The sequence below is a fragment of the Corylus avellana genome, chromosome 2, assembly GCF_965113065.1.
Source record: "Corylus avellana chromosome 2, dhCorAvel1.hap1.2, whole genome shotgun sequence".
Taxonomy (NCBI): domain Eukaryota; kingdom Viridiplantae; phylum Streptophyta; class Magnoliopsida; order Fagales; family Betulaceae; genus Corylus; species Corylus avellana.
Genome location: NC_142491.1, coordinates 38,652,711 through 38,670,041, shown reverse-complemented (window position 1 = coordinate 38,670,041; position 17,331 = coordinate 38,652,711). Strand labels below are relative to the sequence as shown.

At 35.1% G+C, this 17,331-nt stretch overlaps 1 protein-coding gene and 1 pseudogene across 2 annotated transcripts; one reads left to right on the top strand and one right to left on the bottom strand.

Moving 5' to 3' along the window:
- Positions 1-3,412: 3,412 nt before the first annotated feature.
- On the top strand, positions 3,413-8,582 carry LOC132164960 (Tyrosyl-tRNA synthetase, class Ib, bacterial/mitochondrial). The gene is made up of 10 exons (XM_059575480.2): positions 3,413-3,626; positions 3,724-3,871; positions 4,338-4,624; positions 4,703-4,799; positions 6,581-6,686; positions 6,796-6,878; positions 7,016-7,161; positions 7,378-7,483; positions 8,070-8,129; positions 8,261-8,582. The coding sequence occupies exons 1-10, from the start codon at positions 3,508-3,510 to the stop codon at positions 8,279-8,281; spliced, it is 1,173 nt and encodes a 390-aa protein (XP_059431463.2). The 5' UTR covers positions 3,413-3,507; the 3' UTR covers positions 8,282-8,582.
- A 1,478-nt stretch (positions 8,583-10,060) lies between these two features.
- Positions 10,061-13,561, bottom strand: LOC132168053 (uncharacterized; annotated as a pseudogene). The gene is made up of 2 exons (XR_015911475.1): positions 13,409-13,561; positions 10,061-11,766 (listed from the first exon to the last, which is right to left on the bottom strand). The product of XR_015911475.1 is annotated as an uncharacterized LOC132168053 (transcript).
- Positions 13,562-17,331: the final 3,770 nt, after the last annotated feature.

Sequence of the window (17,331 nt, the reverse complement as noted above, 5' to 3'; positions counted from 1 at the left end):
ATATATAAATGAAAGAGTAGCCACACCTTTATAATAAAGATTCAAAAGAGAGGGATGAAATAAACAAATGAACTCAACCTAACATGCTAAAATGGTAGTAAAACCAATAAAAAAAAAAAAGCGAACAAATCCAAACCCATGCAGTAGACAACTTGTTTATGAAATGAGAAGTTCTCGGCGTTTTAAATTTTTTACTAAGGTGATGTGGAGCTTATTTATTAAAGATGATCAAAACAATTAATAAATAAAAATGCAACGGGTACCAATTAATAAGCTCCAAAGCATCTCGATACTTATTTCTTAGTAAAAAATTTAATACTCCTAACATTTCTCGAAATGAAATTTATCTTACCCGGCAATAGGGATGCAGATGATACCAATGAGCTTTGACCATTGTGTTTCAAATTTGCAGATGAATTTGTCCAAACCTGGGCAGAAGCATGTATGCTTAAGCATAATACCTAAATTGAAGAGAGGTGTATTTATAAGTATGAAGAACAAGGAAAATGGAGTTTTAGTTCTTACATTTGGAAAGGATATTATGGGTGATAATTTGCATAAAACGTCATAGATTTTATTTTTTTATTAGGATTTTTGGTATCCTCTGGATTTGGTAAAATATTTCTTTTGGCAGTTAAAGTTTCTTTCATTTACTTCAAAAGTCAAAAGCTTAACGCATGTAAAGAGATGGATTTTGAAGACTCCCTTAATACATCAACACCTTATTTCATATTATTTGGACTTTCTCTTTGGTAAAAAGAAAATACTTGCAAGTACCAAAGAACGATGAATTCTTTGAACGCAGCCTTGGAATGAGAAATACTTTAATCTAATAAAAACTTCACATTTTGTCCATAAAAGTCTACATAGCAAGATATCACATCATTTTTTTTTTTTTTTTTTTTTTTTTTTGTGAAGGGAAAAATACTAAACAAAAAGAAGATGATGTGGCATCTTGCCACATGAACTTTTATGGGCAAAATATAAAGTTTTTATTAGATTATAATATATTTCCCTTGGAATTGTCAATTTTATGATGTTTATTAATATTAAATATGATTCTTCCACTGAGAATAAAGGTAAAAAATAAATTAAAATAATTATGGTAGGAGAAACTTTAGAATAACTCAGTGAACTTTCACTCTTTTTAAAATTACATTCAAAGTTTAAAAATTCTAAATTTAGGAAATTGAACTTTCAGTTTTTTGCAATATTCCCCTCAGTTATAATTTCTTGTTAAATATTTCCAAAATTCTCAAAATATTCATTTAAAAAAAAAAAAAAAAAAAGCCAAAACAAAACAAAGGAAAAACTTCACCTACTCTCCTTGAATTGTCACCTATTTTGCAATGTTCCTCCATTAAAGTTCAAAACCTCTTAATTTAGTGTATCAAACTTTTAATTTTTTTAATGTCGCCCCTTATTTAAACTTTTTTACAAAGATTGAAGCATGAATATTTTTGCAAATACTATTAAATTCGAACCAACGCCTTAATCTTTGTTTTTGTTTTTTTTTTTTTTTTTTTTCATAAAACAAATGGAGATATTTTGGGAAGTTTGTTGGGATTTAACGAAAATTCTAACGGAGGAGGGACATCGAAAAAAATTCAAAGTTTGATACACTAAATTTGGAGGAATTGAAGGGGAGACATTGTAAAAGCGATGACAATTTAGGGGGTTAAATGAAGTTTTCCCAAAAATAAAATAAAAAATCACAAAGATTCATCCTAACAAATAGGGACATTGCAAAAAAATGAAAGTTTGATACCATAAATTGAGAGTTTTTGAACTTTGAATAAGTGATTTAAAAACACGTAAAAGTTTATGAGAGTTTTATGAAGTCCATGATAAGTTATATGGTCTTTTTGTTGCAAGCTATAAACTATAGTTTGTTCATTTATACTTTTATCTAAGACTGTAAATAAACTAATATATTCAACAACTCACTCGGTTTAACTCGATCCAAACTCTAACTCGATAGTATTCAAACTCGCTCGTTACTTTAGAAACCCGCTCGATTAGTAAATGATACATATCGACTCGTAAGAGAAAACTCGATAAGAGCTCACAAGTTCAACTCGTTTAAAGCTCGACTGACTCGTTAGCTTATTCATATATGTTGTATACAAATATACATTAATATATTACTAGCTTCTTCTTTTTTTTCCTTTTTTTTTTGTTCAAGTATACTTATATACTATACTTGTACTATAGTTAATTAGTGATACATAATATATTATATTTTTAACTTACTCACATTATACATGTACCATAGTTTCTATTATCTAGTTATATATAATAATAATAATATATTGTTAATTTGCTACCTATAAATTATAGTTATGTGCTATATTGTATAATATGTCTTATATAGTTATGTATTATATATTTATACAATATATAGATAAAAATTTATACTATATATAATAATATATTGTTAAAGAAATCAGTATTGAAATCCTAAAACTTGAGTTGGTTCGTAACTATATAAAACATATTATTATTATACTTAAAAAAAAAAAAAAAATTCTATACTTACAAACAAATTTTACAAAATAACGTTGCATAATATAATTGATTTTATCAAAATTTGAATTCAAATTAATTTCCAATCATGGTTGCCACCTCACTTTGTAAAATTTGCTTAGCTCATTGTTTAGTTTATGAGAATAATTTATATAGGGAGGTTGCACAAAATGTGAGTTTTGTGCAACTAATCAGAAGGTGACACTTAAGCCAAACTTACAAAACTTAAGTTAAAAAAAAAAAGAGGAATGATAGGGACCCAACTTTTTTGCCCAACAAAAGTCCAACTTTTGCCTTATTTATTTTTAAAAAATAAAATAAAATAAAAAATGAAAAAAATGTTTAAAGCAACCCTATCTATTTTTTGTCTTTATTTTATTTGGTATTTTAAAAAAAATGAAAAATGGTATTTTTTTTCATAATAATGTCATTTTTTTAAAGAAAATGTCATTATTATGAAGAAAAATACTATTTTTCATTTTAAAAAAAATACTAAATAAAAGAAATGCCAAAAATAGATAGGGTTGCTTCAGACATTTTTTCCATTTTTCATTTTGGTTTTTTTAGAAAAAAAATAAAAGGTAAAAGTTGGACTTTTGTTGGGCAAAAAAGTTGGGCCCTTAGCATTTATCAAAAAAAAAAGTTTAACTATACCAGATTATATTACATATGAAATAAAAAATTAATTGTTTATTTTTTTTTAAAAAAAAGGAATTGGAGCCACCCCTTCAATTCTACTTTTTATTTTATTTTATTTAAAGTATAATTTAGTGTGGTTGAATTTTTATTTTAAATATAAGTTTAATGAAATTGGTTGACGTTTATTGGTGGCATTTTGGACAATGCGCACCCAAGTCGCTCTCTTTAGACATATGTAAACAAAAACAGAAGCCCTAGCTCATCGTTGTTCTTACAAACAAAAACCGTAGCTTTGAATTCCATTTCCAAAAGCTCCCGAGCGTAGCTTGCTTCGTAGCTCGAATGGCGACTGAAGCACCAGACAAAAATGAAACCCCACCCGAGGCCGCCATTCAATCGCTCTCAGTATCCGAATCCCACACGCATGAACTAGCCTCGAGCTCTTCAAATCCAAGCAACCAGTTAGAATCTCTTGCAAAATTTGCTTGATTGAAATGCTCGATTTGTACGGATACACATAGGAATCTGATTTGTTTGTTGGTGAATTTATTGATGCAGGATGAGTTTGGAGGAGAAGTACCAGATTGTTAGGAGTGTAGGAGAGGAGTGTATTCTCGAAGAGGAGCTGCGAAATCTGTTGTCGAACAAGCCCGAACCGGTCTGCTACGACGGGTTTGAGCCCTCTGGCCGAATGCACATCGCTCAGGTATAGCCGCTTATTTGTATATGAAAAGCTTTTCGAGTTATTATAATTTCCACTCCTATTATTTGCTTTGTGTAAGCACATGCATTCTATAAAAATGTTTGTCGTTTCCTGAATAATTTGCGGCTTATAGTGTGTAATTAGTAATTAGCTTAATTTCAGATCAGGTAATCCATTTTTTTTCTGATGTTTAATGAATTATTGTGGTGTGCTCTTTATTGGAATTTGTGGTTTCTTAGTGGAGAAATTTGTGCCATATCTATGAGAAAGCATAAATTTGTCCCCTTTTTTGTTTGTTTTGTTTACATTTTCTGAAATTTTTGTTTTATCATATTTATTATGATTGAATTATGACGGTGGTATCATTGGCTGGAAGGCTCTTGGAATCTTGGGTGTGGGGCATGTTTTACTTGCCATGTGGTTTGTATTATGAGATCCGAAATGGGTTGTTTTCTAACTTGTTGTACAGGGAGTTATGAAGGCAATAAGTGTGAACAAGCTGACATCTGCTGGCTGCAGAGTGAAAATCTGGATTGCTGATTGGTTTGCCCAGCTAAACAATAAGATGGGGGGTGATTTGAAGAAAATCGAGACTGTGGGGCGCTACATGATTGAGATTTGGAAAGCTGTTGGGATGGATGTAGGAGGAAAAGTTGAATTTTTGTGGTCGTCAAAGGAGATCAATTCTAGAGCAGATGAGTACTGGCCTCTTGTTATGGATATAGCTCGAAGGAATAAACTCCCAAGGATAATCAGGTCAAGAATTGTATGATTTTTTGCAATGCACTGGCCATATGGTCCTTTTCGACTTAGATTTTGCTGTTGTTATTACAGGTGTAGTCAAATTATGGGTCGAAGTGAGCAGGATGAGTTGTCTGCAGCCCAAATACTCTACCCATGCATGCAGTGTGCTGATATATTTTTCCTGAAGGTGCTGGCCTTTTGCATCTAGTTTGTGCATAGACTGTTTTGTTGTACTGGTTGGCTTGTGTTGAGACTATACCTTGCACTTCCTCATTTGCTTGAATATTGTTCAGTGTTTCACAAAGGTCTTTTGTTGCTATAACATAATATATGCAATATGCAGTGGATTCGCTCTTCGCATGTTGAGATACCTTTATAAGTTTGTATATGTAACCTCAAGGGGTTGGCTCAAGTGGTGGAGGCTTTGGTGTTTGTTCCCTTCAGGGTCTAAGATTCAACACCTCATGGGTGCAAACAATCTCTTGGGGTCACACCCCTTGATGAAAGCCAGCGATTTAGCCAGTTCCTTGTAGGGAAACTTTTGAGGGTGAGGTGCACGGGATCAGGGTTTACTCTATAGGAGTGGGTCTGAAGGGCCCTGCCTTGGAGAGGTTCCCCGACATAAAACCATAAAAAAAAATTAAAAAAAAAAAAAAATTGCATATGTCCACATTAAGTGGTGAAAATATTAATGGTGGCCATGAAAATGATTTCCTGGGTACTGATTTGTCTTTATTATCCCTATTATTGTGTAATAATTTGAAGGATTCTAGGCAGAGGCAATGCCATATCTTTATACACAGGTCAAAATATGATGATTTCTGTTTGTGATGTGTACCAATCACATTTCAATCTCAATCAGGTACACTGTCATTTCAGTCAGGGTTATAGGAAAGACTCAACTAATATGAGTATCAGATTTTCTTGAGCCTTGTTCAGATAGGGAACCCATATTTGTGCAGAGAGGTGGGGATCAACGCTAGAATGAATATGATTCATTGAGCCATTCTACCTCATTGGTCACATATTTTACCCAAGCTTCATGTGCTCAGTAGTGGCTCAGTTCACTCTCACACACCTATTTTGGGTTTCCGAATGGAAGCTGTAACAATCATTGCATGGTTATGTCATCTACTTGTAAACTGATGACTTAATTTGAAGTTTAGCTGATTTTTTGTTTTTGTTTATATAAGTACTAAGAAATTACTATTTTGTTATTTGGCTCTAAGATTGTTTTCTTCTTTTGTGACACCCTAGAAAGTTAGTTTCATATTGGGAAGATGAATTGTCCATATTGAATTGGTAGGGTAATAAAGGTGCTCATGGGTGCTAAGTCTCATATTGGTTTCTTACTAAGTGAGATCGGGCTTTAGAAGTAATTCTAGGGGTTCCAATTGCAACATGACTAATCCTTTTGAAGTGATAGTGTAGATGTGGCTAGCATTTTTTGTTGAGTTGTTACAAATGGTATAAGACAACCTAGTAACATCATGTGGTGCTTAGGCCTTGCGGTGTGGGCCATGACGAGGACGTCAAGGATTTGGGTGAGGGAGATTATCACACTCCCAAAAAGTTAGTCCCATATTAGGAAAAGACTAATTGCCCACATTGAGTGGGTGAATTATAAAGATGCTTATGGGTGTTAAGTCTCATATTGATTTCTTAATAGGTGAGATTGGACTTTATAAATAATCCTGAAGAACTCCAATTGCAACTTGACTAGTCCCTTTTGGAGTAATAACATGTATGTGGCTAGTGATTTTTCTGGGTCGTTACACCCTTGTTTTGGAGACTTTGATTTTCTTGCAGTATTGTCTTTTGAACAGGGTGCATATGATTGTCAATACAGTGCATAATTTGGAATTGAATTTGGGGGGAAAAAGAAAATTTTGTGTTGATTTTGTGAAAACTCATCATTGTTGACTATATGTAATGTTCTGTTTTTTTTTTTTTTTGGGGTCATAATAGGCTGACATTTGCCAACTCGGAATGGATCAGCGGAAAGTGAATGTACTTGCAAGAGAGTACTGTGATGACATCAAGAGGAAGAACAAGCCCATTATTTTGTCACACCGTATCTTCCTAATTTCTTAAACTATTTCTATCTTTATTTTTCTATCCTATAATGTTTTGTGTGAATAGTTGTGTGGTGTTTATTAGTTTTGCTTAATGGTGATTTACAGATATGTTACCTGGTTTACAGCAAGGGCAGGAGAAGATGTCAAAAAGTGATCCATCGTCCTCCATTTTTATGGAAGATGATGAGGTAGGGTGATAGTAAAGTGGTATCAACTTGCGATTTATGTTGTTGCATTGCTTCTATCAGTTGCACATAAAATACAGGTATAATGAAAGTATCAAATGAGGGTTTTAACCTTACATTTATTTTCCTGAATGTCATAGGCGGAAGTGAATTTGAAGGTAAAGAAAGCTTATTGTCCTCCAAAGATTGTAGAGGGGAATCCTTGCTTAGAGTACGTAAAGTATCTCATTTTACCTTGGTTTAAGGAGTTCATAGTTGAACGCAATGCAGAGAATGGTGGTCATAAGTAAGTTTTGTAGATCTTATGACTGCAGCTTTATTTGTTTCAATTAATTAATCTGGGGACTTCTGTTTTTTCACGGAATTTAATCCTCACATCCTATTGAAAATACTTTATCCTTAATGTAGTACATTTCTCTTGAGTTATTTTCCAGAGCCAACGTTAATCTAGAACATAATTCCTGATTGTTTTCTTCCTATGCATGATGCCCTTTATCCACAGAACCTTCACAAGCTTTGAAGAATTGATTGCTGACTATGAAAGTGGGGAGCTACACCCAGCTGACCTTAAACCGGCTTTATCAAAGGCATTGAATAAGATACTGGAGGTAACATCTTTCCATTTGTATTTAATTGATGCTTCCTGGGTACTAATGGCACAACCTGACTAATGTTAGATAAATGATATTAGATTTCTTTAAGCAATAACTATCTAGTAATCATGCTTGAAGTGTGGGGAACCTTAATTTGATTGGCCCAGTTCATCAAATACTTTTTGTGAGTTCTAAGAACTGCAAAAACCAAGTACTTTGACATTTGCTGATTTTCCCCTGTTGTAAACTGTACTTCCAGTAGTTAACTTGTCTCAGTTTTGTAGTATTTGAGTTGCATCCCTTTGCGTCGCCTAGATCAAATTTGAATTTACTCATAAAAATTTTCTGTAGTATTTTCAAATTTAATTATGCTCGTCTCACATTTATGTCCATCTTTTGGTTGGTGCGCCGGCCCGAGGGAGAGGCTGCTGAGAATGCAGTGTTAGTGGTGGCGATAATGTCGTTGTTAAACTACTATAATTTCTTAAGGGGATAATGAACTGATCCATTGGTACCAATGCAACATCTGCTCAAAAGAGCGCTCAAATTATCAACTTTGTTATTTCTGCAGACTAAAATTTTTTGTTCTGCCTATTTGCAGCCAGTAAGAGAACACTTCAAGAAGGATAGTAATGCAAAAGATCTATTGAAAAGGGTTAAGGTATGCTTATTCAACTCGATTTTTTTTTTTTTAAAAAAAATGTTTTTTTCTAGTTACATTTTATTCGCAATTATCTTCGCATATGTCGTTTGGCTTTAAATAATGAAATATTTTGGTGTCTGCTCTTGTAGGCTTACAGAATCACAAGGTGATGCAAAATAGAGCCTTCGACATTTTGCTCCTTTCGGGTGGATGGAAGGTCTGATGTGTGGGAATTGGTTTGAGCCATTGCACTCAATTAAAACAGTTATAACGATATACTGCCATTTTAGTCCAATTCTATTCTTTCAGATAGAAGCAGATCTTTTTACTGAATTATGTTCCGGATCTAATGAATAAGAGCAATGCAAGTCCTCGGTTTTAGAGTCGTAAAAACAGTTTTGTTTTATATGCTAATATCAAATACTTCTTTCAATTGGTTGAATTCCAAATTTTGGATGGAGTTTCGACGTGCGTTGTTTTGTGTTCAGATATTTCTTGATAAATGTTGAATGTTGCGTAGTTCAGAAGCAGCTTGATGATATTTTGCCTGCAAACGAAAACTACTGCCCCAATCTTCACATTCTCCAATTCTTTAATAGATTTCTCACACCCTCGAATTCACATTGTCATCATCATATTCATTGTTCCTTTCATCATCATACTCATTGAACCACTGCCTAGAGGCAGTGGTTCAAGGGCGAGTATTGAGCTAATTGGATCCATGCTTGGGCTTTTCTATCTAAAGGGTGTTATCGGATCTTTGGGTTAATAAAGAGAAAAGAGGCAAATTTGAAAGATAGTGATGATTCATCTATGTGCAGATTTGGCAGCTAATGGCATCTGATTTGGGCTGCCCAGAGAGGATTGGGCCGGGCCGGCACATGACCTCTTTGTGAAAGCTGAATGAATTGCATGCAATTGAGACAGCAAATTATACTCGATTTGAGTCTCTTATGTGCTAGCTACTTAGTGCTATTCACCATAATACACTTAAACAACTATAATCCATAATAAGATAACATGGATTATAGCTAGGTTGCAGGTCTTGAAACTATGAGTAACATCACATATAGCTCAGTAAGCTTCACGAACAATTATGCTCATGTGAGTCCAAGTTGCCACCAAAGCTTCCATGGCTCACCTAATTGGGAGCTCTGCAACAATTGAGCCATCGTTTGGATAACATCTTTGCGAAGCACCTTTGTAATGCAGTTGAAGAGCATGCCTAATTTTCATTGGCCTGCTAGTTTGCAGAACAGTCTGTGTTGGTCAATAATTACGAAGTATGATATAAGAGAAAGGGAAAAAAAATCACTTTGAGGATATAAATTGTTGGAGAGTATTGTAACTATTGTTGGACAAGGGTCTTAACTATTGGATATTGATTTTGTTGAATTCTTAGTTCTTAAGATCCTAACATTCCACCACTATTATGAATCCGACATCTATGGTGGCCTACTCATTCGGCACTAATCTGATGGTATTTATTTTCTTTTTGGCAGCTTCGTTCGCCTATTAATATAATTCGAAGACATTTTAATCAAACCTATAAGTTGACTAACCGTTCATTTAAAAAACCATAAAACTGTTGGATAGTTATTTAGTTAAACCCTTTTAACCTTTAAGTTGTAAAAGACAATGAGCAGTTTGGTATTTTGTTAAAATATTCATTCCAATATTGTTTTCAAGTTAGGTAGCTTCCTTGGAATCTTAACTCGACACTTGTTTATGTCAACCTGAAGAACCAATTAGCATAAACCCAAAAGTCTAGACAAAAATAGAGAGATTATAATCAAGTTTAATTAGGACAAGTGTCCTCTTCGAACCAGCACTTGCTTTAACTAGAGTTAATTACACCGTGCCTTGCGCATTGTGTTAATTACCATTAACAATTGAATTGTCAAGTTTCAACTGAATTAAAAAAAAATAATAATAAGCAAGGCTTTCCAAACTCAAACAAGGCTAATATTAATAACTCAAAACAACTATGTTGAAGTACATATTCCTCCTTTAGAACATAAACAATCACACTCAAAAACAAATGCTTTAAAGCTTTAATAGCAATGGAAGAACAAACAAGGCTTTTGTGTAAGAGCAAAAACTTCTGATCACTCTCTCATGTCATCACCTTCATCTTCCTCTTCGCTTAGAGCGAGATCAGCAAGCAACTCTTCCACAGGAATAGAAGGTAAATCATCTCCGTCAGCCACAGATGTCATCTCTGATGGCTGGTATTCTCTATTACGGTACAATGATATATTGAACCTCATATCAGGGTTCTCCTCCAGATCTTTCAAGAACTGTTCATACTCGGAATTCATCTTCTCCGGATCACCTCTACCTCTATCATCAACTTCCATGTCAAGGGATTTAAGCTTCCAGGCACGAGGTTTCCCACGCTTCTTCTGGCGCTTCTCTTCATAGCTCTTCTTTATCAAAATTGCATCTGGAAGGATCAGACCCTTGTGCTTCTCTAGTTCGCTGTCATTACCGTTAGCCCCATATAAGTCATAGCCAAGAGCATAATCCCCAGGGCTCAAAAGATGGCCTAGATGCGTTCTTATGGAGAAAATTGTATCATTTTTCCCAAAATCCGATACACGGGCCACTTGTGCATCAGCTAAAACATACTTGGAGCCACCAACATTAACTTCAGAAGAAACAATCTCCACATCTAACACTATATACTCCACTAGCTGCCTGCTAGTGAGTAGAGACTTGAATGACGCCCTCCAATACTGATCAGCATCCAAGAAACAAAGCCTTAAGGTGAACGGATCTAACAAAGCAATGCTGCTGGTCACTTTAGCGCAAATCACAAGAGGCCCCAGATTTCCCAAACTAGCAGCCACTTTTGGAGGCAAACAGATCAAATCCTCACGACATATTGGGCAGATTTCGACTGAGAAAGTGTACTTGTAATTATAGTTATTACTCTTAGAATCATGGGAAACAAGCTGTTTGTCATGGCGACTCTTCACTGGAGCAACCTTACCAATGAACTCCCCAAATTTCACAGCATGACTCCGGTTTGAGAAAAAGAAGTCAATCCCTTGATCCATCTGCTTAATCTTTATGGCAGCGGCAGCAGCACCATGCTTCAGAATCAGCTGCTCCAAATAAAAGAAAGTGCGCCTGTGAGAAACATGCTGGCGCAGTTGCACGGCTGCAACCCACTGGTCTGGATTGGCCTGAACCCTCGAACAAGATTCACACATATTTTCTTGCTGAACAAACTCGACCACATACGATTGTTCAAGTATTGCTCCATTAAGAACCTCTTTTTGAATTTTCAATTTGACCTTGATCCTTTTGGAATGGGGTTCGGTCCAAATGAACTCCGCATTCACCAATCTTACTTTATTCAAATTCTTCAGCCTCTTCACGCAGAAAGTCAAAAGCTCCTTCGATTCCAATTGTGCTTTGACCCAAGTTCTCGGTGGCTGCAAGTAGGTGTCACACTCGGGGCAATGAATTATGATCACATTCTTCTGCAGACCTTCTGTGATGTCAACTTCTGAGCGCAAACACTTGACACACATATTGGCAGAATTTGGTGCCATTGGAATACCACATTTGCAACACAAAACACTGCCAATCGTTTGGGTAACCATAAACATACCTGCTTCTTCAGCCATGGCTGATATTTGTAACACTAAGATTTAATAACAAAAGAAGAAGTAAGTATTAAAATTTGAGGGAAAAAAAAGAACCAAAAAAAAAATCTTTACCAATCAGTTATGGCTCCACAAATTTCCATTGTTACAATAATACATTGCATGATAATACAACCTTAAAAACACATCACAAAACATCAACCAGAAAAAATATAATTGAATCTCCCATATGCCTAATTTAAACAAAATAGTATATACATAGATGACAATAAAAACAAAAAAAGAAAGAACAATTGCAAAACTCCATTGATGATAGAATAAAATTTCAGGACTTAAACTAACCATTAAACCAATGGGTTCGCTGCCATTTTTAAATGGCCAAAGTGCAGCTGAATGTGATATTCTTCAACAGATAAAATGTTAAAAATATCCCAATATTCAAACAATTGGCTGGTTTGTGGACACATCCAATTCCCATTATAAGGCAGTGTTTTTAGACGGCATGATAAGAGGACTAGAAGTAAGTAAATGTGCGTGTGTATGTAACTTAGGGATTAGTATGACAAAGAGATGGGCCTAGGCAATACAACACAATCCTTTAATAGCATACAAAATAGACTTTGCAACCCTTATTTTTTTTTTTTTAAGGAAAAAAGTACTGTAGAGGTTCATGGGGTTTACCATTTTATCAAATCACTATTTAGGGTTAAAAAATTTTCAAATCACTCCTTACAAGATATGCTTTGTAATCAAATCGCTCCCTCCATACATCTACCGTTAGGGTTTTTAATGAAAATTGTGCCGCATAGGTGCAACACCACATTAGATAATCATTCTCACCCAAAACTCAGGGCGCTATAGTTTCCCTCTTCCCCTCTCTAGCATGGCCTACATCCTGAATCATTCGTGTACGAGACATAAGTTGGGGACGTCGCATTAGGGCTTGAGGAAGTATGACATCCACAGCTTGTACAGACACAAAACACAGGACACAAACCAAAACCTTTCCCTCTAAACAATCCTAGACTCCAGTATTTCTTTATTCTACTACTACTATCCTAATAAGATTTAATAACCCCGGATTTATGATTAGATCAAATGGCGGGGAAGGAATACAATTTTACACAAGGAATTTTTGCTCTCTTCTGATGTGCTCCCTTTTACTTCAATTGAAAGTGACGTTATATATACTTTTCATTGAGGACTGCCATGTTACCTGAATCTTCATTGCCTATAAAAATAAATAAATTATAAATTGCATGGAACATCTCTCTCTCTTAAATCAAAATGAACAGGAAATTCTTTATGCTATCGATGTGTATGCCACTCTTGGATAGAGTCAGCAATCTTTTATTCAACCTGGGAGTTGAACAGAAGATAATGACCTACTGCAAATTCAATATGATTCACGGTGTTAGCAATTCTCTAAGGAGAAACATTGTTTCCCGCCACCTCACCAAAACACGAAGTAAAAATAAAAATAAATAACAAATCATAGCTAAACAAACAAAGTCAAATCAAAACGGAAACCCAAAGCATAAACAAGAGCATCACTCCACAAAATTGAACAAAACAAATAGATAAACAGACAAACCCAAACCCAAATCAAAACAAAAACCAAAGCAAACCCATCACAAATAAAGAAAAATCTGATCCTCATATGTAAACACGTACACATACCTTCTTCTTCCGATTTTTTGATGGTGGGCGTTGCCGGTGGTGGCGGAAGTGGTTGGCGGTGGAAGGAGGCCGTGAGCAGAGAGAGAGAGAGAGAGAGCAGCGTGGGAGAGGAGAGGGAAAAGTGAAAAATGAGACTGAACCCGAACCCGAACCCGTACCCTAACCTTTAAAATTACCCACGCGTGATTCGTATGTATACTTGGGATCCGGCTTATATATCTGTGGTTAGGGGTGTAAACGAGCCGAGCTTGAGCGAGCTTCCCTTGTTCAAGCTTGGCTCGTTTAAATTTTATTCGAGCTCGAGCTCGAGTCGAGCTTAAGGGCGAGCCAAAAAAATCGAGCTCGAGCTAATAATAAGTCGAGCCGAGCCAGCTCGCGAGCTGGCTCTTATATTTAATATTTTTGTTTTAAAATTTTTTTTTAACTTCAAGTACTCTTAAACGGCTTAAGAAGTTAGTTTGCATATGAGCATTTGTTTAGCCTGACTAGTCGAGTATGGAGCCTGAGTCAATACAGCAAGACATTTGGCTTCAAAGAGAGAGGATATGCATTATTTTATAGATAAGCAAACTTGGAGATTGATGTTTTCTTAACAATGTGGGACAAGTTAACATGTTGCATTCAAACTGCATTGGGACAACGCCCCCTACAAAAAAATATTTTTTTAACGTTTCTCTCTCAATTCCCCTCACCAGTCACAACGGATCTTCCACCTAAACTCTCGTTTCCCACTCTCTCACTCTCACTCACCAGACAGGTAGTGATAGTGTTTGGGTCTGTTTGATTCTTCAATAATTTATGCCTTTCGCAATCTTCCTCAATAGTTTCTGCTTGATTCTTCTTCCTTTCGTTTGGATATGCTCTAATTAAATCGAGGTCTTTTTAATGATTGCTCTCTCTCTCTCTTTGATCACGAAGGGTCTAGAATTTTTCATTCTCTAATGGTTAAATATAAATGTAATTTTAAGGTTTTAATAATTATGAGATTTATAATTAATTATGTATTACTTAGTTTATATATATATATATATATATATATATATATATATATACACACACTCGAGCTTATACGAGCTGTTCACGAGCTTAGCCGAGTCGAGCCGAGCTTGCTTCGTTTAATATTCGAGCTAGGATTTGTGTTCATGAAGTGCTTCATTTAATATTCGAGTCGAGCACGAGCCGAGCTTATGCGAGCCGAGCCCGAGCTTGCTCGCGAGACGCTTCGCTCACTTAACAGCCCTATCTGTGGTAGAAATAACAACGGCCGAGATTTAAACTATACGACGGCGTAGTGCCTAGCCAAACCGAACGTAAGAGGCATGCAATTGATGCGGTGTGTAAACTCAAGATTCGAACCAACTTTTTCTTCACAAACCAAGCCTTCGTCACAAGCTATTACCTTTGTAGGCATAAACATTACTAATACTTAAAGCCCTAGGGGGGTGTAAAGCCGGCTGGTTAATCAGCTGCCAACAAGTAATTGACTACCAACTAATAATTGAAAACCGGCAAACCGGCCAACTGTTTCTAAAAGCGATTGAAAATAGCCAGGATGGTTACCAGTTTTTGAAAATGCCTAAAGCGGCTATAACCGCTAACCGAGTATGTATATATAATATATATTTATTTATTAAAAAAATAAACGACGTGGTTACGGTTTTACTCTAAGGTTTAAGTTTTAAATTTTACTTTATACAAAAAAAAAAAAAAAGTTTTAAGTTTTACACTTCCAGTCAACCACAACAATAGCTTATTGGGCCAAAAAATTCTTAATTTTTTTTAATGGCAAAAAATGTTTAAATTAAGCCCAAAAAGTAGGCCCAAAAGGCCATATGATCCTTGCCAATTTAAATGAACGGGATAATATCCAGTTAGTTATAATAGAGGGTATTTTTGTCTCTTCAATTTTGAAGAGACAAAAATACCCTCTACTATAACTAATTGAATATTATCCAGTTCAAATGAAATGGAGAGGAACCTAATTCCAAAGGGCCGAATCTTTTGAAGAGACAAAAATACCCTCTACTATAACTAATTGAATATTATCCAGTTCAAATGAAATGGAGAAGAACCTAATTCCAAAGGGCCGAATCTTTTAAAGACCCAATGAGTGGCTTAGTTTTCTAATGACAACAATTTGCTCATTTCACCTTTTTCTTAAATGGCTCACTATCTATCTGGCCCAAATGCACTCCACGACTCTAACACACCAATTTGGTGGGCCTAAAACGATCGCTCAAGGCCCAGAGAGAGAGAGAGACCCAGTAAACGTTTCCCCAATCCTTGCAGGAAAAAAAAAAATGCTGAAATAATCAATCTCAATAAAAAAGACACAGCCTATAAACTTTGGTATGTCTTTTTTGTATAGTGGCCGTGACTTGTGAGGCTTCTGCAAGAAACTACTTCTAGATTAATGGTATCTTTTTTCTTGCATTTGTGCCTTTTAATCTTAACCAACATGTTGATTCTTGCTTCTTTTGATATTTAGTAGCCTATAAAAGTTCTTGATATGAACTGCACCACTTTATAGATATTGGTTTTTATATGATATGATGCTACCATTTGTATAAGTATGATGAATGCCATGGGGAGATGTATAATAATATTATAATATAACATATTGAAATATCAATCGTCGAAAAAGCTTAAAGCCTGTGAGTTAGTGTCAAATTATAATATATTAACACCTCACATCTATCGTATCTTTCTAACGTGGGATTTAACATTTGTACACTTGTACGTATGTACTCAATAATCAAGCTACTTAATTTGTGCATTATAAGTTAGCAGCAAGATATGGTTTGGGAGGAGTACTATTATTTGCTTCCCTTTGATTAAAATAACTCATAATGATCAGTAAAATGAGCTGATCATTTCAATAAAAAAGTGCTGGGATCCTAATTAGGCCTGGGTATCGGTCAAAACGGTCCGGTTAAGGACCTTATCGGTTATTAACCGATAATTTTCGGTTAAACGGTTTATTAACCGATACCGAACCAATAAGAATTTTAACCGATAATTTCGGTTAAAACGGTACACGGTTAAACGGTCCGGTTAAACCGGTTAACCGATTTAACCGAGAGCTTTATATTGATTTATTTTGTTGGGCCAAAAAGCAAAAATGAGTTTTTTTGACTTTTGAGAGCCCAAATACTTTTTGTTGGGATAAAATAATTTATTAAAAATGAGTTGTTTTAGGGACCAAATACTTTTTGTTTGGACCCAAATATTTGTTTTTTGGGCTAAAAATTGAAGCTTTTTTATATTGATCCACTTCAACTTTTTTTTTTTTTTTTTTTAATATTATAAAATACATTTTTCCAAAGCAAATTGACTAATTAACATAATGAATGCTAATTAGACTAGCAAAACTAGTTAATGAAAAATGCTTTTACCAAAGGCAAAGAAATCTCATCAAATGCCATCACTTAAAAAAAAAACATCAAACCTACCCAAACCCAAATTAAAATAAAATTCATTAATGAATAATAAACAAAGTATTAACTAATTAAAGTCACTTAGCAAAAGGAAAATAAGTCATGGGCAACACCATTACACAAATTCGGAAACCTGTGTCACTTGTGGGAATTTGAAAACCTCTCTAAAAGACTAAACGGCGCCGTTTTGGGACTAAGACTTAAAAAAAAAAAAAATAAAAAAAAAATTCCGGTTTCTTATCGGTTAACCGGTTAACCGATAAGAACCGCTTAACCGGACCGGACCGGACCGGACCGAATTCCGGTATACTTTTTTTAACCGATAAGGATATCGGCATATCGGCTACGGTTTATATCGGTTCGGTCGAAGCCGGTAGACGGCCGGTTAAACGGTAACGGTTAATTTGCCCACCCCTCCTAATGGTTAGCTTGTTAGTTACTTACCATTGAATCTAAAGATAAAACATCCGGATAAGCCATTAATGG